Raw genomic sequence first — 22522 nt, 5'->3', positions numbered from 1 at the left:
CAATTGTAAAAACAAATTTCCAAATTGTGTTTAATAATGACAACAAAAGGTGTCTGCATCACAATTAAGAAAAAAATATAATTGGGATAAAAAGCATCTTAATGTTGTTTTCTACATGAGCAAACTTATTGCTTGATTCCTGACTAAAAAGTTAAAACCACGAACTATGGTCTCCTAAAACTCATCAACAGAATATGATTCTCACCAAACATCATGTGGGTAGCGGTGAGAAAAATAAACCAGTGTGGTCACTGCCAATGATAATGATCATAAGGTTACCAACAAGTAACCTTATGTTCAGCCCAGCTGGATTCAGCCTATCTAACTTATTTGGTTACTTATAGCTAATTTGTTCAAGGATCTTAATATTCATTAAAAGAAGCCAGAGTGTGCGCTTTGACCGCTTGTCAAAGCCAGAATGTCTGCTATGGATAGCTTGTTCGAGACTTCCACTACACTTGTGACATATCTGATTAGGAATTAAAAGTTGCTTTAGAGTACAGCTTACTGTAGGGAGAACTTTCTTTTCCTGTTTTCTCAACGGTTCTTTTACAACAATGTTCTTTTGAAAAATGACTCATTTGAATTTTCCTGCCTTTCGGGGTCTTAGGAATTACTGTAAGTCATTGGAATGACTTACAGTGCTAAAATTTGTATTTTTTCCAGAAATTGCTTTTAGAAATGATGCTGCTGGTGTTATGATGCTTTTCTGCTCTGCAGGCTTACGTTCTTATTTTAAAGTCTTCATTGTCATGAAGTTAGGGATTCCACAAAATAAAATAATTATGACGTTGACATTACCATGAACTAACACACCAAGTGAAGCAAGTAAAATCTGTAGAAGTATTTAATTAGAGTTAAATATTCTTTAGATCTGTAATGGAACATTATATACTGCGCCCGCCTCCTGCTTACTTCCTACTGTATGTGGGCTGGGCACTTAAATAGCATTTCACAGTACATCTGTGTCAGTGGCAGAGAGTTTGAGGCACGTTTAATAATGATTTGCCAAATGCGTATTTTTATACTTTTTTATTTCAATCTAGTTCTTCTGCTAGCACTGGATAACAATCAAACACCGAGGGTGGTTTTACACGCGACGGGTAAGTTCGGAGCGCTGCTACATTTGTGTTAAGGTTGTACAGTACGTAAAGTCCAATAGTAAATTCAAGCTAATTGTACGTTTTTTCTACTACATAATTCACTTTACGTCGTTATGCCATTTGTGATATGAATTCTCTAAGAGTGGGATAAAATGAGGGAAAAAACATTATTGTTTAGAAAAGAATAGGCGTTTTTCTACCAAATGAAACAATACTATCAGCTATCAACAAGCTATAAAGCCAAATTGACACGCTTCTCATTTTAATCTAACAACGACACACAATTTTACTGTAAATCAATAATTGTATTGTTGTTATTCCTATCAAATCTCATTGAACATTAGGTAATTACAGTAAGATTTTGTTACTGTCTAGGGTCTTTTTAGTGACAGACTCCAGAAAAAATGAAATTCTATTTAATCTAAATATATTTAATACACGATAATCTGTGGGATTCCCAGCGCTATAGAAGTATAGAAGTACTGCAAAAATGAGATATACTAGAATAATTGGTTTATTGTAATAATTTAAAAAACATCATTACAGGAAAGTTGCTGCACATAAGGTGCTTTATCAAAGTATTTTTAGTTCATAGCAGTGTTGTTTCAGTTTTTAGGTTTTCAGATCTAAATTCAGATAGTAGTGGTTGTTGATTCTATGACATTGTATTGTATCCCCTTTATTAGTCCTAGTACTTACAAATATAGGACAGTTATAGAAAACAAGGGAGATTAAAAGCCAGAAAGAAGTAAAGAGAGGGAAATCAGTGGAAAGAGGCTGCACTCAACGTGAGCTTCTGAGCATCTTGAAGAGGCTTGAAGAAATCATAAATTACAGAAAGTTCTGGTGGGTAGCTGCATCAGCATGTATGGACTGCAAAGGAACAAGTAGTAGGTTTATTCCATGCTTGAAAGAGAAGAATTTCGGCTGTGGAGCCTTTTTTGGATGTACAGTAGGCTTACACCCGAAGAAGGTTCCACAGCCCAGACATTGTTTTTTCTTTCTTCTCTTTTCAGCATGGAACAAACCTAAAAGTTACAGATGCCAGATAAGACTGAAAACACTTTAGTCAGCCTGCCAGTCAAGAAGTAGTACTTACTGGTTTACACTTGGTTCCACTGGAACTAAACAACACTACTACTCTGGACATTTCCCTGTCCGATACATAAGTCACCTTCCCAATTACAATACTGTCTTTCAGACTACAATAAAATGTTGTATAAACCAGCATAGCTGGTTTGCTTTCTTTTTATTAAGTGGCCAAACTCAGTCTTTTTCACTACTGCATGACCACCTCTAGAATCATAGATCATGCTGTTGATCAAAGTGGCCATGTCCCCTTGTCAGGGAGATTTAGTAAACTCCTTCCTTCTCTTGTCCTTTTCTTTTAGGATGTTCGTTCAAGTGTTGAGTGCTCTCTCTTTACTTCATAGGGCCTATATATCTCTCAGCTCTTAAGCACCATGACTTCCCTATGATTCACTCCCACGAGACCTTAACTCAGTCTTACCTTTACTTTAACCTAAGCCTAGGAAAGGGTCAACTTTGATGGGTCAACTTAAGCATCCAGTCCTTTAAAAAAAAACCTTCAAAATCATCCAAAATTTCGCCATGCTTTTCTGTACAAAATCTAGAGACTGTTGGTACATCTGTTGGTACATATTGTAACAGGCACGGCCTCCCTCCTCCAAGTGCTATCGCCTCCTGTTGCCCCTTATCTAGCAAACCACTCCTGTTCCTTAACAGTTCATTTTTTCACCATTAGGCATGGAAAAGTACCATTCAACCTGACTGTCTGGAACCTGTAAAAACCTAGCATCATTTGCTACATCTTAAGCTAACACATAACTCACCACGTCCCACACACTGGCTAGCCAGTCTACTCCAGCACGAATAAAAAAAACCTCCTAACACTCTCTCTTGGCTGATCCCCTTTGGTCAGGGACACATAATATAAAATACAAGTACCAGACACTACTTATCAGCATAACCACATGTGATATCTTGTGAGAGAAGGGCAACATTATTCTACTAAGAGCAACATGAGTAAAGTGAATAATTACTAGTGTCTCGTCCATATAGTTAGATATAAATGATCTATGTCTGTATTTTATCACTACAGAAAATAAAAACGTAAGCAAATTAATATTTATTTAGTTCTTTCGTTCCCTTAAGTGCAAATATGTACTTGGTTGCTCTTCTTTGAACTGATACCAGAGACACAAAATATTTTTCTAATGTTGTAACTAACATTTTTCAGAATACCCTAAATGAGGTTTACTAGTACAATTTTAAAATACTATCCCTTCATTTAAATCCTGTACTTTTAACAATGAATTATAATACTGCCTTTCCTTTTTATTGCTTTAGACAAAGTGATATGGAAATTTAAATATAAAATTTAAATGATGTGTCAACATAAACACCAAAGTCTTTTTTCTTTAGAAGCCTGTTCAAGCTCAGTATTTTATGTTTTGAATCTTTTAGTTTATGGTTTTGGTGTCTGCATGTAATAACTTTTGCCTACATTAAACAGCATTTAACAGATGTTTTCCCAGTTTAAAATACTATCTAAATGTTTTTGAAGTGTCATCTGCTAACATTAAGAGTGAACTTTACAGGAAATTATTTAACCAATTTCCAATTATTTCCTTGTTTGAGCAAGGAAATTCTCCTATTTTCACATCATGTACTCATTCTAAGTTTCCATTTGCATTGATGGGTCTTTGTTTCAACATTGGTTTGGAATTGGTCCTCTCATATGACTTTGTCAAATAATATATGCATGAAGAGAGTATCTTATAGATGCTCTTGATTTTAACGTTTTCATATCATATCAATGCAGCATTTTATTAGGACACTTCACACTCTTAGTTAAAAGTAATAATTCCATACACTTATATAGCGCTTTTCTGCACACTGCACACAATTTTGATGCCCCTCCACCACCAATGTGCAGCACACACCTGAGATGCGATAGAAGACAAAGTGCACCAGTTCACTCATCATGCACCAGCTAACAGTGGGGAGGAGAGCAAAGTGATGAAGCCAACTCAAAGATGGGGATTATTAGGAACCCATGATTGAGAAAGACTCGGGGGATTTGGCCCTATTCTTTTTGAGAAGCACCCTACAGTTACAGCACCCTACAGTTTATTTAATCAATAAATGTAATGATAAGATGCCTTTCCTTCTTGCTCCTTTATTATTTAGAAATCAAAAGGATGCAGTTTTTTAAATGTCAAAACAAGGCTTTGTTCTTGTCATGACTTCAATTAATACTGGATTATGAAAATCAGGTGACCAATGTACTGCATGTTGAAAACTCTGGTATAGTTAATCTCAGTGTTTTGTTTCTAGATAAGAATGGAACCCAATAGAAAGATAAATGTCCTGGAAATTAAATGGGAATAGATTTAACAAGTAGAACTCCAGGAACTGGGAAACAAATTGTATTTGGGATAACTCCATAGAATGATTTACTGAGGCACACCTGACTGAATGTTTTTAAAGGAAGAGGAATATCTGCCTTTACTGTCAGTAGAGCATTAACAGCTGGGTGAGCTGATAGTTCTCATTTGTCTTTTTCAGTCTGACAAAAACTAAGAAGTTAAACATGATAAACAAGAGATTGCTGATATCTCACCCAGTTAAAAACATTTCGGACAGCCCAGTTAATCGTCCCTTTGTTGCTATCTTATAGTTATGAATCAAATCTGCACCTTGTACAGAATGCCTCAGTCAGATTCCTTATCCCGAATTCTCCCTGAATACACTTTATCTGCTCTCAGGTGTCTTTGTTGGGTATTGGTAACTTTTTGAATTGGTTGTAGTAGCTACACTTAGAATGTTGTTCTTGTGCTGGAACCTTCTTAGTTTCTGGAGGTACTTTATTCATTTTTTTGCTGATTGTTTCCTGGGATCACAAAATACAGCTATGTTTGCTACTTTGAAGCATTGACCATGGTTAGGTGCTGTGCTTTTCACATGAGAAACTTCCTCCAAGATAACTTTGTGATTATTTTATGTTTGAACTAAAAACTGTGTTTATTTAAAATGCTTCTGTTTAACAGATTATAATTCAAATTAACTTTAACAAAATTAATTAACAAAATTATTTTACGAAAAAAAAGCATCTGGAAACATTAGCATGAAGGATGCAATACAAACCAGTCTAAGTCGCACATTCTTTCAACTGATTGTATTTCCCATAAACATATTTAGCAGAGCTTTGCAATGGGTAGCATTATTCTTTACTTAATGAGAGTTACATTGTATTTTGTTTCTCACATATTAATAGATATATTAACTTATTGTACTGTTAACTTTCCTTTCATTGCGGTGAATGGTATTAAATTATTCAAAGCTGTGTTCGTTCAGTTTGAGGGGTTATATCTAAAAATGTGGAAACCTAAACTTGATAAAAAATTTCAAGGAATATTAAGAATCCTCAAGCAAGCTACTCATAGAAATATTTACATTTCATAAGCTTATTTTTTTGTAATTTTGTGTTTTGTTGGAAAAGATCGTTGGTCTCAATAATCACTTCAGCATCCAACATACTGTACTCTATTTGGAAGGCACTACTGTACTTACTGTTGTCTTACAGAAAACCTTCTATAAAAATTTCTGGAATCTTTCAGGCTGCATGCAGAGCAGAAAGAGATAGAGACTAGTGTGAAAAACCAACAGCATGCTCTAGGGTGGATTGATAAGTAATTAATTTGAGAACTGTTAAGGTTGAATTTTTTTTCCCAGCTAGAAGAGCCTCAACAGCCTTAAGAAAAGTTACATAGATGTGGTCAAATGGTGAATTGAATTAAATAACTGTTTTGCTTTCCTTTCCATTGTGATGCACTAGAAGTTTTGATTTCTTCTTTTCTCTATGTTGGAGGAAGTATTCATGAAACATTTTAAATAAAAATGGAAGTGATACTGTTGCTGCTGTATGCTGCAGAACTAGAAACTTCATAAAGAAGATTTTTAGTTTCAGGCTTTGTCCTTACCAGCATAGGCAAGACCACTGTTAGTTTAGCCAATGTAATGACATGTAGTACATTCTAGTTTTCTAGTTAAAACTGTGCTGCCACTTAGAAGTTTGTTACCAATCTTCACAGCTAGTCAACTGATAATTGTGATGTTTATAATGTTTTATTTAAAAAGAAAATAAGCCTTTAGCATGCATTGTTGACATAGACAATATCAGCTCCCATATGTATGAATTTAAAATAAAATTCTACATCAAAATATGAATGCAAACCCAAATAAAAAAAAATCTACCTTACATATTTTGAAAACAAATATTTCCACAAAGATGTAGATAACAGTACAGAGAAAATAAGACTTAGTAATAAGTTTTGATATTTTGGTCATAACCTTAAATTGGCTTGTGAAGTGAATATAATCATACAGGGTATATAGGATATATATTCAAGTAGGTCTAATGACCAGCTACAGCATTTCCTTTGGACAATTCTGGTTCACCCAGATGACATTATGTATTTCCAGCAACCTTATTTACTGCATCTCTTGCAGAAAATGCCCAGCTATTTACATTGGCAGAGACTAGAAGACCATTTCAGGAAACATGTCAGGGCTGCGAGGATCAACGATCTCTCCAACCCCATAGTTTCCCGTTTCACCTCTAACGGCCTTGATCACACCAATCTCTCCATCTGCGTCCTCACAGACGGGGTTTTGGATCTCCTATTACAGAAAGAAACCAAAAATTAGGGACAAAAAAATGATGAAACTAGAATCAGACTTTCCCATTTCTCATAATGACAGACTTGTCTCCTTCTAATCCTCTAAAAGGAGTTTTGGTACTCCTTTTTCACATGCCCCATGCCTCCTCTAAACTACCCTGTCTTTTGTCCTTGTCACGGATGTCGGAAAGGATGAACCCTGGAATGTCAGGAGAGCGTAAAAGACCCTATGTGTAACGGCAAGACGGGGGTTAGCCTGGGCTCAGCTGTTCAGGAAATGGCGTATAGAAACCTATGGCCTCAGGTAGCGGACGTGGGGCGACCTGGTGCTAGTTGGGTCTCAGGACATCCGAACATCAATGCTGAGCAAAGGCAAATGAAAGACCTAGAAATATATAGCCCCAGAGAGAGAGAAACAGCGGAAGGACAGCAAAGCACTGGAAACAAGAGACAGGACAGAGAAGGAGCGCCCTCTGGCTGCAGAGGGTGTGACAGTACCCCCCTCCCCCTTAATGGGCGGCTCCTGACGCCCATACAAATAAATGAGCTGCACAGCACTTATCTAATGTTTACAATCATATAAAGCATTTACATTTGTAGATCCAGATTTCATTTACATTTGTAGATCCAGATTTCATATGCGGGGATAATCTTAATGTGAATTAATGCAGTTTGCATTTAAGTAGGTTAAAATATTTGTTATGTTCTTCAAATTCTTTTTAGATTTCCTTTGGTCTAATGATATTTGATGTATTCTATCCATTCCTCTGCAGATGGAGAGTTCATGAGATACCAGTTCAAAGAGGATCACAGCTACACAGTGTTTCTCCTGCCTGATGACAGTAAAGAAATGCTTTATGTGGGAGGCCACAACAAACTTTTCCACATCGATTTTACATCATTGAATCAATCCAGAGAGGTAAGCTTTGGTTTTTTGCAAATCATGCTCAGACATACTTTTTTTTTGCAAGCAGAATTCACTGCGTGGTATGATATGCCACTACTGGCACTCTTTCCATTGTACTAAAAGTTTTTTCTTTATCCTAGTCACACACAGTGGTCTCTCCAGTATCTTTTACTGTATATGCCATAGAAAACAAAATTAATAATGTAATATAATGTTTATATCATGTTTTTTTTATAATATTGTCGGGGATAAACTTTACATGAACTCCTTGCCAAATTGTCTCTGTTTAAATTTTTCAGAAATGGCTGCTTTATATAAGATAAAAAAAAGGGAGCTGGTTAAACAATTTCACATTTGTTTGTACCTTACAGATTAAATTCCCTTCATTCAAACAGGAATGTAACAAGGTGGTAAGTTTTTTAAATACATATTATACTTTGTTTTGGAAGAGACTTTCCGTGGGAAAAATATAACATTTCCTTTCATTAGAGAAATACACAAATAATGCTTTATTATATCAATAGCACACAAAACAGGGGAGGATGGTTCTTCATGTTTGACAGCTGCTCAAATGAACAAATAAAATCATAGAGTCACAAGTGTAAAGTAAGAAAAGAAAAGCTGACCTTTTTTACTACAGTCTGTCCTTTGACTGAAAATGCAGCTTGCAGGACACTAATAAGACTTACATAGGATCTGTTGGACAGCATTAGATAAAAATAGTCTGATTTAATCAGAAATGACCATTACTGACGACATTTGTTACCAACATTACTGGCAAGTTCATAAGTAGAAATTGTCTCATGGATAAACAGTAGAAGTTTACTGTTACTACTGTGTAATTCATTCTTTCTTGAAAAGTTTGATACAATATGGCTATTAATGTATTAAACATATACATTATCAGAGGGCTTTAAACTGATACTGCACATCTACTCATTATCATCTAGAAATGGTTGTAATACGTTACTTCTCTACATGTGGGAATGATGGATCTACACAGGCAGTAGTCAATGAGCTATTTAAAGGTATTTACTGTATATGTGTAGAAGCAGACAGGTGGTATATACTGTAACTTAAGAAACTGGTGGTTTCATTTTTTTCTCTGTGTTTTATGCAGGATACATGTAAAAATTACATCACTATTATGTACAAGAACAACGATTCCCTCTTTGTATGTGGAACAAATGGAGGTGCACCATTATGCTGCTACATGGTTTGTGAAATTAATTCATACAATTATTTTAGCATCATTTAGCATTGCCCACTGTTCCCCAGATCACCTCTTGAATATGTGGTATAGTGATCTTACCAGCACGAGCTACAGGTGAAAATCGATATTTTGGGAAACTTTTAAGATTGAAGCTGGTAATGCTACATTACCTTTGGAAACATACTGTCGATGAAAAAAATGTTTTTCCACAGTATATCAGTGCAATCCAGTGTTGATACACAGCTGTGTCAGGTGTTACTTAAGGAAAACTGTCCGGTTTCTATTTTGTTTCACTACTGCTGATTGTTGCAGTGCCCATAAAATTGTTGTCATGTTTCTAGCTCTAAATATATGTAGTTTAATTAAAGGCCAATGTCATAAGAATATTTCCAGATTTAAATAGTAATATATTGAAGCATTGCATATAAATACCAAAAGCACAAAAGCTGTCAATTCAATGTGAACAGGCATATGTGGATAAATTGCAAAGTCTTATAACAAGAAAATTAATTGTAACTTTTGAAATATAGCTGAAAAAATCTCTAGTTATAAAAAAAGGCAGTTTTTTTTTATTTCTGATCCTTGGGATTATTGTAGATTTGATTATTCAGTATATGGTCATGGTAACTTACATGTCAAATTTTCTGTGTATACCTATGTTTGCCTTGTAATGTTACACAGGACAAAGACAAATCTGGCAAATGTGATAGCACTAGAATATACGATGGTGCAGGAGCTTCCCCATACTCACCAAGAGAACCAGTCGCATCACTATTTGTTGGTGAGTTGCTGAATTAAAATGTCTGCTATGTGGTACTACTGTATATAGAGAATGTTTTCTTGTTCGTTTTTTGTGATTTTAAGTTATCATTTTTCTCTCACATGTTGCATTTTTCAAAGTAGAGATCATTCTGGCCCATGAGTTAATCAAAATGAGAAGAGAGAGATTTCAATTAAGGGGAGGTCATCTAGCTCTTTTATTAGGTAGCGAGTGATCAATTGAAGGTGTTCCCTCATGGACGTTTGGAAATCGGCATCAACTATGTGGCTGAGTAGCCTGTTTCAGTTTCCTGGTCTTCCTGGTCTCATGGTGAGGACCATACTCCACAGAAACAACTTTGCAGAGACCATCAACAAATTATTCTATAAGTGTTAGCCCTTAAATCTTTAACATTTATGTTACAAATCTTCTGTTACTCACAAATAAAACCCACGCTTGTTAAAATTCTTAACTAACATCATTAAAACTGTCCACTTGTAGGCATGACTAACCATTTTAGCAAAAATGGCATTAAGATTCATTCCATTTACATTTGTTTAGAATTAGAATATCATAAACCAAAATTCCAAAGCATCTGTTTCCAGGGTTTGAGACTCAATGCTCTGCTAAGTGATTCTCTTGTTTTGTTCTTTTCAGATGATGAGCTTTACAGCACAGCAAATAGGCACTCTACTAGAAACCAGGGAGGAATCCGCAGGTGTCTGGGAAAGAAAGGATCTGTCTGGTCAGATTCACCCAAGACTGGTGAGCCTCAGACCTTTTTTTCAAAAGTGGTGTACACTCAGCCAGGTTAAACATGAGTAATAGGCACAGCCTAAAACAGTAGGTGAGTGAAATCAATCCTAATATTACAACTGTGAAATGCTGTGCCTACTTTTCCAGTATTCTTTGAAAGTCATTGAAATCATATTAATGGTCTTATATTTAAGATTTTATATTTTTAGATACCTTCTACAAATTCTTAGTCTCAGTTTTGGAAAATGTATTTATACAGTATATGCAAATGCATGTTTAGCTGTAGAGCTCTTCATATTTGCCTTTAACTCTATTCTACCTACATCACTTATTGTTTCCTGATATGAAGCCCCCACCTACATACAGTATACAGTGGTGTGAAAAAGTGTTTGCCCCCTTCCAGATTTCTTATTTTTTTGCATGTTTGTCACACTGAAATGTTTCAGATCATCAAACAAATTGAAATATTAGACAAAGATAACACAAGTAAACACAAAATGCAGTTTTTAAATGAAGGTTTTCATTATTAAGGGAAAAAAAATCCAAACCTACATGGCCCTGTGTGAAAAAGTGATTGCCCCCTAAACCTGATAACTGGTTGGGCCACCCTTAGCAGCAACAACTGCAATCAAGCGTTTGCGATAACTGGCAATGAGTCTTTTACAGCGCTGTGGAGGAATTCTGGCCCACTCATCTTTGCAGAATTGTTGTAATTCAGCCACATTGGAGGGTTTTCGAGCCTTAACCGATTTTTAAGGTCATGCCACAACATCTCAATTGGATTCAGGTCAGGACTTTGACTAGGCCACTCCAAAGTCTTAATTTTGTTTTACTTAAGCCATTCAGAGGTGGACTTGCTGGTGTATTTTGGATCATTGTCCTGCTGCAGATCCCAAGTGCGCTTCAGCTTTAGGTCACGAACAGATGGCCGGACATTCTCCTTCAGGATTTTTTGGTAGACAGCAAAATTCATGGTTCCATTTACCACAGCAAGTCTTCCAGGTCCTGAAGCAGCAAAACAGCCCCAGACCATCACACTACCACCACCATATTTTACTGTTGGTATGATGTTCCTTTTCTGAAATGCTGTGTTACTTTTATGCCAGATGTAATGGGACACACACCTTCCAAAAAGTTCAACTTTTGTCTTGGCAGTCCACAGAGTATTTTCCCAAAAGTCTTGGGGATCATCAAGATGTTTTCTGGCAAAACTGAGACAAGCCTTTATGTTCTTTTTGCTCAGCAGTGGTTTTCGTCTTGGAACTGCCATGCAGGGCATTTTTGCCCAGTCTCTTTCTTATGGTGGACTCATGAACACTGACCTTAACTGTGGCAAGTGAAGCCTGCAGTTCTTTGGATGTTGTTGTGGGGTTTTTTCTGACCACTTGGATGAGTCGTCGCTGCGCTCTTGGGGTAATTTTGGTCGGCCGGCCAATCCTGGGAAGGTTCACCACTGTTCCATGTTTTTGCCATTTGTGGATAATGGCTCTCACTGTGGTTCGCTGGAGTCCCAAATGGCTTTATAACATTTTCCAGACTGATAAATCTCAATTACTCTGTTTCTTATGTGTTCCTGAATTTGTTTGGATCGCAGCATGATGTCTAGCTTTTGAGGATCTTTTGGTTTACTTAACTTTGTCAGGCAGGTCCTGTTTAAGTGATTTCTTGATTGAGAACAGGTGTGGCAGTAATCAGGCCTGGGTGTGGCTAGAGAAATTGAACTCAGCTTTCCAAAGATGTGATAAACCACAGTTGATTTATGTTTTAACAGGGGGGGGCAATCACTTTTTTCACACAGGGTCATGTAGGTTTGGATTTTTTTTCCCTTAATAATAAAAACATTCATTTAAAAACTGCATTTTGTGTTTACTTGTGTTGTCTTTGTCTAATATTTCAATTTGTTTGATGATCTGAAACATTTCAGTGTGACAAACATGCAAAAAAATAAGAAATCAGGAAGGGGGCAAACACTTTTTCATACCACTGTATCCATATGCTGAACCTATGAACTATTTGTTCATTATATAGGGATGGTTGTGGATAGTAATCAGTATTTGCTGTAATTTACCTAAGTGCCATAAAGTAATTAATTTCTTTTTACTTTTTTTGGTATTTGTCTGCCACTAAGTAGAAACACTGAGTATTATTACAACTACACATAAAGCTTTTGGAAGTGCAGTAAATATTGATATTTATAAAATGATATAATGAGTTTGAAAGATTTCATTACACATACAAGAAGGTAAAAACATACATGTGTTTGAAGTCTCTTACAGGTGTGTTGGAGAATTCATACTGCAGCTAAATTACTAGCTGTGTGCCACCTACAGTAGATAGATACGTCAATAAATATTTTTAACTGTGTGTGATAGGAAGAAGATCTGCATGAAATGGCTTCATCTCTTCTGAACTAGAACCATCGCATTACATTGCCTGGCTATTAAAAACCATCCTTATCACCCTTTCTTAGAACAACAATATGTTGGCATGACACTGAGCAGAAGAAATGGTGATGGGTTTCAAGACAAAATCTATGCCTTCCTCCGAGAGAAAAATCTGGATGAACATCCTGAGGCAGATCTCTGGATCTCCCGTGTTATCCAGATTTGCAGGGTACGTACCAGTTGTGCACGTTCTGAACTCATAACATTTAATGAAGGCAAATTTGAGGACACTTCTTCAATCTAAGTCAAATACTCCAGAATACATAGTTGTAGCAGTATTTTAATTGTAATAGTATATATCTATACAAAGAAATGTCCTTTTTACTTTAGCATGTAAAATATCTTTTCTGTCAGGTCTGTCACTCTAGAGTTAATTACAAGACCAATACAAGACCAATTGTATTTTAATTGAGGACTGAACTGCTCTAGTCATTACTGCAATTTCTTACAGAACCACTTGTTAATAAAAAAAAGGACAAAATATTTTAAAATATTACACATCTGCTTTTCACAGTTAATATATATTAAATATTGGGTAGATATGTAAAATATTCTAAATATTATAAACTGCATGTTTTGTGCTATAATATTAATCACACACTTCATTATTGATCCACATCAAGCAATAAGAAAAAATCAAATAAATATTTTATCAGTTGTAGTTAATTGAAAGCAATTACATTTATAAGTCTGACATTCCAAGGTCTTTTGTTGTAATTAAGAACGTAAAAGTAAAGTATTTTAATAATTTTACACTTACCTAAGATTAATGAAAATGACAAAGTGATTCTGGCATTTTGAAACTGTTCTTTTAATTGGGCACTGCTACTCCTCTTTTTTGGATGTACAGAATATGTAATTTCTTAACATTTGAATTTCTTAAGGCTATTTCAGCACTGTGCATCACTATGAACAGTAGTGAATTGGTACCAACATTCAGATCAACTACTTGTAGCTCTTACAGTATGTCATTTTGTTCTGTGCCAGGCTGATCTAGGGGGTCCTAAAAATATACTGCAGAAAAAATGGACTTCAATTCTGAGTACCCGGCTTTTATGTGGAATCCCTTCAGAGAAAATTTTCTTTAATCGCCTGCTGGATGTCTTTGTGTTGCATGCAGATGACTGGAGACAGAGTAAGGTGTATGCACTCTTTTCTAGTCGCTGGTAAGTGTTCATTAGGGATTACATTAACTATATAAAAAAATCAATTAAATATCAAATGTTTCAAATGAAATAAGAGATTGACCCGCCTTACAGGTGAAGAGATATAACTAGGATACACTTGAGTGAAGTTTGTAGCTCTGTATGGTTCTCTTTGCTTTCTCACAATAATTATTAAAGGCAGGGAACCCAAAGTAAATGAAAACACGCAACTCCAGTATACAAGAATGGAAACATTACTTGATATCTTTGTATTACAGGTACACTCATTGATTATGTTCAAACTAGTACAAACTAAGTGCTAGTAAAAACGTAGCAAAGGTATTACCAAACAATTTGTTTTCTTGTAACTAATTATTGTATAGCCTTCTATGATGACTCAGTGCATTCTGTTTGAGAGTTAACTATCTTTTCTAGGAATGCAACAGCTGTTTGTATTTACATGATGGATGAAATTGACCGTGTATTCACACAGTCAAATATTAAGGGCCGTACACAAAGTCTTCCAAATCCCAGGCCTGGAACGGTAAGGGAAGAATTTCTGCATTCTGTTCTTTTTTTTCCTGCCCTGTTCACCAGCTAATATTGGGACTTTAAAAAGTCATCAGCTGAAGCTCTTTCTTTGCTTTGTTGATTCTTTAAATTTATATTGTATGCATGGCTGTAAGAGTAACTTGGCTTTTAATGATAAATTTAATCTGAAAGAGACAGGTATAACATTTTAGTCATTCATGTAGGTAGTTGAGAGATGATCTGAAAGTGATTTGAGCTGTAAGTGGGTTGCTGGATGAGAACCTACTGTATACTTATCAATACTGTTATTCATGCATTTAAATATTCAGACTTGCAAGTTCGGTAACACCTGATATATACTCTGTTTAAAAATGCTTTTTAAACTCTTTCAGTAAAAGATTCCATATCTTTGAAGAAATTAGTGGTAGGCATGATAAGGATTTTAAAAAATGAAACTGCTTGGTTCATGGTTTTGAAAAGAAACTTTTTGAAATACCTAAAGGGTTGTATAATGATAAATGCTTTAATCCACCCTGAATTGCAGGATGAATTGCACAAATCTGAGTTAAAAGTAAGAGGCATGTAGTAGTGAGCCATATTGAGTAACGGTTATTGATCGGAAATGTGGGATTCAAATGGTTAAAATAATTGCTGATTTTGGAGCTATTTAAGAATTGACAAAGTGGCAACTTAAATATGAAAATGAGGTCTGACAAGGCCATTTCTGTGGCATCTGTTTAAAAAAATGTTTCTGTACTTCAGTGTGTTAGTGACAGTACAAAACTGAACATGGATGTCCTGAATATAATAAAAGACAACCCAGAGATGGAAGATTGGGTCAAGCCTATTGACCAGACTGCTCCTTTCATGGTTAGTCATCGACATTACAGACAGATTCAAGTGGATGTGGTGAAACGTCATGCCAACTCGTCACACACTGTCCTGCTGATGTCTTTAGGTGAGTTACATGCTGAAGTCTTATTGCCATATACAGGAATTCTCTTTTTATCTTTGAAGGTATGCTTGATATGCTCCTTGGCTTTTACTAAATTTATCTCAAGCTGCAGGATAAGACAGGATTGCCAGAGAAATACCCTACAAATACTTCTCTACATCTGATTTACCTGCAAGAACGTTTATGAACAGCTTGTCATCTGCAGTAATTCTGACTGGGAATTAGTTTTTAAACTGCTGCAGCTGAAGGTTTGAAATGTAGATGAAATTAAGAACTTCGCACAAAGAAGTGTTAAATTTAGCATTCTGTGGTTTGGAAAAGTGTTTGCCAGGATTCTGTCTTGCCTGCAACAATGTATAGAATAATACAGTTAGAAAATAGTGGATGGATTATTGCAGAAAATAACTCTTTTGAGTCTAAAGTCTGTTTTATGGTTTTACCCCTATACAGAGTATGGAATTCTAAACCAAATGTATTTTAATATGTTCTGCATTGTCAGTCTGTACAATGTAAAATAAACATTACAGCATGAGAGGCTACAGTATCTGCTATTTCAAGAAAATGTGCAGTTCTAAAGATTTCCATTTAGTAAAAATCAGGAAAACTACACGTGAACTCAATTTTGAGATTTTCATGGGACTGTTTAAAGTGATGAAGTTAAAAGATTTGTCACTTTTAAGATTAAAACTAAACAGAAATTAGACTATAAAGAAGCAGCTTAATTTCACATACTGTACATATATTAATATTTTCTTATTTTTCTTCAAATTGTTTGGTTCAGTATCTTTCATTTTTTGGTATGGACATGTGGTACCTTTTTTTTTTTACATATGTACTTCTCTAAATCTGGAAAAGACTCCCAAGGCTTCAAATAAACTGAGAAGATATGTATATTAAGGCTTCTTTTTCCAATGATCCATTGTAAGAAGTTCACAACACACAGTTTGAAACATGGACCTACTTATGGGGAAGCTTTAATGTATTTCATATAAATTCAAACCTTCCTTTGTGGGCGCACGTGAAGGAACCTATGGTTTTAGGGTTTCTGAATGTTTTCACACCAACACCCAGGGGTCTTTGTTAAAAATGCTGGGGAAAGTCTCTTCCTTTAACACCCCTCACAACTTGCAGCGAAACTCATGCAAATATGTTGGTAATTCTTGTAACTACATTTGACCTTAGACTTCCAGTAAAGCAGGCAATATGTCTGTAAGAATGAAAAACCTAACCAGTTAAATGTAGAACAGAACAGGTCAAATGATTGCAAAAACCAAGTTTGTTTTAAAACTAAAAACAATATTTTAACTGCCTCCCTTTTTTATTGAAAAATAAGTAATAGAGGTTCCTATTAATTGATCCTTTAAAGCTACTTCTGTAACAGCCGATATATCATATTTTATTTGAATGAATGTATTATTAATTACCATATTAATAAACCTTAAATGAGACAAGTGTAAGATCACATTATCAGGTTCATAAATGTCTTCCCTTTTCTGAATGAATCAGGCAACACAAAGGCTTGTAACTGGGGAGTGAGCGATGACTTTTCAGTCACACAAACGTTTTCTTAGAACTGAAAATACAGAAATATCACTTAAATCATATGTAATAGCTATACACTTCCTTTTCTTTTTCAGTCCTTAGTTATAGATGTTTAATGCCTTTCTATAACAATTAAAAATCTTATTTGAAATAAAAATAGTAATTTAGACCTTGATTTTAAAAAGTTGCATAAAATTAATAACTGGTAAAAACGTTTACATTTAATATTGTGAAATACTTTTTACTTGTAACTTTTTTATAAAGAGAAGAAACAAATATTGCTATATATTTAAAGTATATACATTAATAATATATAACAAATATAATACATTTATATATACATTACTATATAATTCATATACATTTTAATATATAATATTGTTTGAAATCATATAATGTTATATTGATACCATTACTGCTGATGGCACCAGGCATGATGGGCACAATTTTCGCAATTAAGTTATCCTTGTTGTACTTAAAACTTTCCTACAGTACATTTCTGCTTACTTTACCAGCCTATCTATGAGTATTTGGGAATGATTTAATTTCAGTCATCATGATTCACAGAGTTAAGGTTAAATGGTTTAGGTGTTTCAGCAGTCTTAATGCAGTGGGCTTTGTGTTTCTCTGTAGATAATGGTGCAGTGCACAAAGTTCTGGAGGCAAATGGCAAGCCCTTCATTATCTCAGAAATCTATCCATTCAAGAAGAAGACCTACATTCAGTCTATGATTCTGGATTCAGCTAAGGTTAGTTTCACTAGCTTTTTATTATTGTAACTAATTGTCAAGTGAAAGAATTGTTAACTTGTAATGTAGTGTTACAAAATTCTAGGGAACCTTAATATTAAATCAAATTAACTGTTTAAACCAAATTAAATGTTTTATTTTTCTAATGGTGAGATAACGGCTAGTCAAAGGTTGTTAATTTCTCAGATTAAAACCCATTTTAGGACTATTCAGTTTTGCTATTACATTGTTGTTAAATAAACAATTAGATAACCATGTCACCGCAATTAAAGTCCACTTTTATTCCTCACTTTGGGACCCTTAAGAAAGGGTGTGAATTGCTGTAAATGTATATTTGATTAAAAAAAAAGAACTGCACTCTGCTGGAATGATATTAGTTGAGCTTTCCATTACGTATGTTGGAGGGTAACTAGAAGGCTTCAAGGGGTTAGCAACACTAAATGTTATGTGACTAATGTAAACGGTGCAACTTTTATGAGTTTCAATTCTGTATATATTCAAATATCAGGATGAATAGCTAAAAGCTTCTTTACAATAACTTCATAAGATCAGTCACTATGTTCTCTTTTTTTCCTCTTAGAAAAAGCTATATGTTGGCTCATCTGAAGAAGTGGTTCAGATTGACCTGCAAAGATGTGATCACTATGGGAAAACATGTGAGCTGTGTGTCTTAGCTCAAGACCCATACTGTGGCTGGAAGGGAGATAAATGCACAAGAATAACAGAGTAAGTTCCTGATTTCTTCTTGTGTGAAAAATTCAGTGGGTTTTTAGAACTGTCAAATAACATTGTAACATTTTTTTCAAATGTTTTTTTTTTCATTACATCCAGCAAGACAAACAGAATCTCTTGAATTTTAAATAATACATTCATTATATACTACTCCAGAACTTAAGCCTTTACTGAGATTGAGTGAGCAACACATCCAGTAGAGTATGAGTGTAAAACAGCACAGTGGTAAGCAGTTCAGCTATAAGAGCCATACAAAACAGTAGCGTCTTGATTGATTTTTAGTTTCAAACTCCTAGAAACAAACAGATTAAAATGATAATTGCCGGAGAATGCCCATTTTTAACCTGTTTTTAACCGTATTGTATATTACGATTTGGATTAATATACCCTGAATAAGCACAATTTTCTAAACTGGATGTTAAATCACGGTAGAATTAAATGTTCATATGTTAAGGCAGTTGTTAGGAAAATAGGGTAAGCCTTATTGTGGGCAAAATCTTCTTAATTGCTCTGAGCTATAGATCACCTAAATGCATGTCTGACATGCACAAAGAAAGTCTATACCCCCCTCCCCCCCGCAAAAAAAATCACAAGTCTGTGAAACACCCACTTTTCTTCATACTTATATCTGCTTTCCGCTCAAGACACTTCTATGTTGTGGTTTTCTGGCCTGTCCCCTATTGCTTGTATATTGGAAATTACCAATTTCACACTGTTTTTTCACACTTCTGCAACACAACCCAGTCATTCCTTCATTTGAACTATTTAAAGAAAAACATTTTAAATGGCCCAATTTCTCCAGACTTTGAGGTCTGTTGTGTGTGGTCACAGAAATAATTATTTAGTGTTCAAATATTTATTAAATGGTTCTTTTACATACCTGTCTCTTTAATTTTCATTACAGGTCAGCAATTCAGGAAGTGCATCATGGAAATTATTCAGTGTGTAAACAACCCCTGTGTGAGTATTCGTTCCTTATACTACTTCATCTTTTATGGTTCCGTCTCTCTTCATTGCTTTAGGTGTGGTAGAAATAAATATGATGCTCTGTGCAGATACAATTACAGAAAAACCTTGGCAGGCTCTATAAAATAAAAGTCTGCTTATGGTTCTTTTACATAAACAAGGAAATATATAAAGCTGTATTTAATAAAATGCTACTGATTATTTTTTTGTCAGAATCAGTCTACTAGTACTAAATTCGCTTTAACTGAGCAGGGATGCTCATTTTCTGAGATTTTAATAGTTCAGTATTAAAAAATATGTCTGAATAATTGTAACACCATTTAATGTGATAAAAGCATGCAAGTATTTTGGAATACACCGTGGCTGGCAGTATAATTCTCAACCATTTGTTGTTTACATTTACTTTTCATAAGACATTGCAAAATAAAGTAAAAAATTGCATTTTAGACATTTACAATCTTATTTTATAAGCTCAAAAAATGGTGAAGGAATTCAGTAATATTAATGTAAAACCTATGCGGATGTCAAGGATTTGAGAAAGGCTTTCACTTTATAATTCTTTTAAAATGGATAGAATGACAACAGGAATTTGTCTTTATTTACACGCTGTTTTTTCCTACTCCAGATCAACCCCAAACATCTTCCAACATGCCAAATGCAAAGTCTCAAGCCACTGTTGAAGTTACTCTTTCTACCCGCTCCTACATGAGCTGCCAGGTCCAATCTCGCAACGCAAAATATGTTTGGCGCCATAAAGAAAATGAGACAGAGTGCCAAGTTTCTAATGGGGAGTGTCTGTACTTGATAAGGAATGTAGCTGAAGAAAACCTTGGTGAATACAGCTGCATCTCTCAGGAGAATGGCTACGAACAGCAAGTGGCACAGTACCTGCTAACTAGAGGTGGAGCCACAACCGTCTCTTCAAGATTTCTAGTTCTGATAAGCGTCCTTTTGGCATCACTCTGTTTCTAGGCCTTTTAAAGCCAGATGCTGGATCTCTGTCCCTGCCCTTTGAGCACAGGGCCTTCACTCCTAGAATGCCCTACATCCAACAGGTGTTCGATCTTCTCAAATCACCAGCACCTTTAGAAATTGGAGGAGGTATTCATGACTTAATGAAAGTGCACAGTTTAAAACTAAGATGTGTTAAGATTAAACCTTGAGACACAGCAGCCCTCTAAGACCAGAACTGGACAAGGCTGCATATATAGTGACTGAAAAGTTACTTTTTGCAAATATCCTTTCCAGGTTATAATTTGAAAGAAATCTTAAAACCAGCTTTAGGAACTGCGGTCACTAGAAAGAGGTTTTAATAGAATTAGTAAATAAAGCATATTTATATAATCTAACTACCATTCTGGGCAAGCAATTAGAATTTGCCCAACTGTGTAGTTTCTAGATTTGTTTTTCAATAATTTTGTTAAATTTACATTAATGTAAGAATGTAGTTTATATGAAGGAAAAAGCCATTTAGCTTTTATTAGTGTGTAAATTAATGTGAATCTACAGTAAGTATTAGTCCTTGTGGCAAGAAGTGATACAGTATTATTAGTTTTATATTTGTAGGTCATACAAAGTTTATTACAGATTGAACATGCCAAATTAAAATTGGATCTAAAAGAGATACAGAAAATCTTGCTTACAGAGGAAATGATCGAGTGAAACTCTCTTATATGCACTTTACATGTTCTGGTGAGTGATTGATTCATTGGAACATTCTTTTAAATTGAATGTAAATCTTCAACATTTGACTGGAAAAAAAACTGTAGCATAGGAAGGTTACAGTATCATGCTGTATAAAAGTAAAACTAGTCTGTCAGAAACCCTCTTTCCAAAGTATTTTGAATCTTATATTTTTAAACATGTGGTCTTTTTTTTATGTAGTCACATAAAAGTATTTTTTCACTGTTGGCAGTATACCAAACCTAGTCAAATCGCAATTCAAATCCCTGTGGGTTTGAGCAGTGTTTTTAAGTCAAGGTGTTAAGACCTGGAAAATAATAATAATAGATTTGACCTTTAACCATTTATAGGTTTGCTTTAGTAATTTAGCATTCAACTTTAATAGTACTAGTAACTGAGTTAATCACCATTTATGACTAGTCACTAAAAGGGACAAAGTGTCCTGGATTTGTGGGACTTTTTTTTTTACAAGACTTAATGGATTTAAAGTCACACAATAGTCATTCAACCTATTGTGTAACTTTGTGGATGAGCTAGCCAAAGCTAATAAGGAGAAAAAAAATATTTTCTTATGTTTGACATTAATTCAAACTAAGGCAAATCAACAAGGTCTATGTTTTAAGTCATCAAAGAAAGAAGAGTGACACCACTGAAATTCTTACAAGTGATGTTGATGTGGCTAAAGAAAAAGAGCACTCATTTTTTAAGAATTTCTAAAAGTAACCATTTGCACATAATGTGAGTCTATTCAAATTTCAATTATCTTCAGTCTAAAAGGGTTTTACCATTGTTTTTAGACAAAATATTTATATGGTTTTAATAATAATTGTGACTGAAGTGTCTGAATGTTGAGCAATTGTGAAAATGTTTTCATTAATTTATTTATATTTTGTTGAAAACTGTGAAAAGAACTACAGTAGGTGTGTATATCAATAAGAAATGTAATTAGAATTGTATGCATCTGGAAGATAGCTTTGTTGTAAACATTTCTTTTTTGTATTTCATTGATTCGTTTCCAGCTTCTGCATCACAAGGAAAAAATCCTGGCAAATAAAGAACATTCATACTTGCAGCTTTACCTGGTCTGTGGACTAATTTAGAGCCATTTGAATGGTGTGTGAAGTAAAAAAGCTGTGTCAAAATGCATTTGAATGGATGAGCACAGAAGCAACATTCTTGTAACAATGGAAAAAAACAGTAGTAAGACATTCCTTCTAAACACAGAAACTGACTCAAGTTAATATGTAATATTTCAAACTGAATTAATAGCTATAATACCAAAATAATTTAATACAAATAATTAAATTACTGAAAAGCCAAAAGGTCTACTG

At 34.7% G+C, this 22522-nt stretch overlaps 1 protein-coding gene across 1 annotated transcript; it reads left to right on the top strand.

Moving 5' to 3' along the window:
* Positions 1-948: 948 nt before the first annotated feature.
* On the top strand, positions 949-22263 carry LOC102693408 (semaphorin-7A-like). The gene is made up of 14 exons (XM_069190780.1): positions 949-1103; positions 7582-7727; positions 8087-8125; positions 8836-8931; positions 9610-9709; positions 10346-10453; positions 12915-13057; positions 13876-14054; positions 14469-14577; positions 15327-15522; positions 17695-17810; positions 18391-18536; positions 19447-19502; positions 20134-22263. Exons 1-14 carry the CDS (start codon positions 1001-1003, stop codon positions 20478-20480), a joined length of 1884 nt encoding a protein of 627 aa, XP_069046881.1. The 5' UTR covers positions 949-1000; the 3' UTR covers positions 20481-22263.
* The last annotated feature ends 259 nt before the right edge of the window (positions 22264-22522 follow it).

The sequence above is a fragment of the Lepisosteus oculatus genome, chromosome 5 (genome assembly GCF_040954835.1).
Source record: "Lepisosteus oculatus isolate fLepOcu1 chromosome 5, fLepOcu1.hap2, whole genome shotgun sequence".
Taxonomy (NCBI): Eukaryota; Metazoa; Chordata; class Actinopteri; order Semionotiformes; family Lepisosteidae; genus Lepisosteus; species Lepisosteus oculatus.
This window is presented reverse-complemented; position numbering and strand designations above follow the sequence as displayed.

Bases quoted from the DNA above. Each gene is read 5' to 3' on its own strand.
- LOC102693408 (XM_069190780.1), top strand. From the start codon at position 1,001: ATGATTTGCCAAATGCGTATTTTTATACTTTTTTATTTCAATCTAGTT. The intron at 13,058-13,875 runs GTACGTACCAGT...GTTCTGTGCCAG, and splicing joins GTGTTATCCAGATTTGCAGG to GCTGATCTAGGGGGTCCTAA. The intron at 19,503-20,133 runs GTGAGTATTCGT...TTCCTACTCCAG, and splicing joins AGTGTGTAAACAACCCCTGT to ATCAACCCCAAACATCTTCC.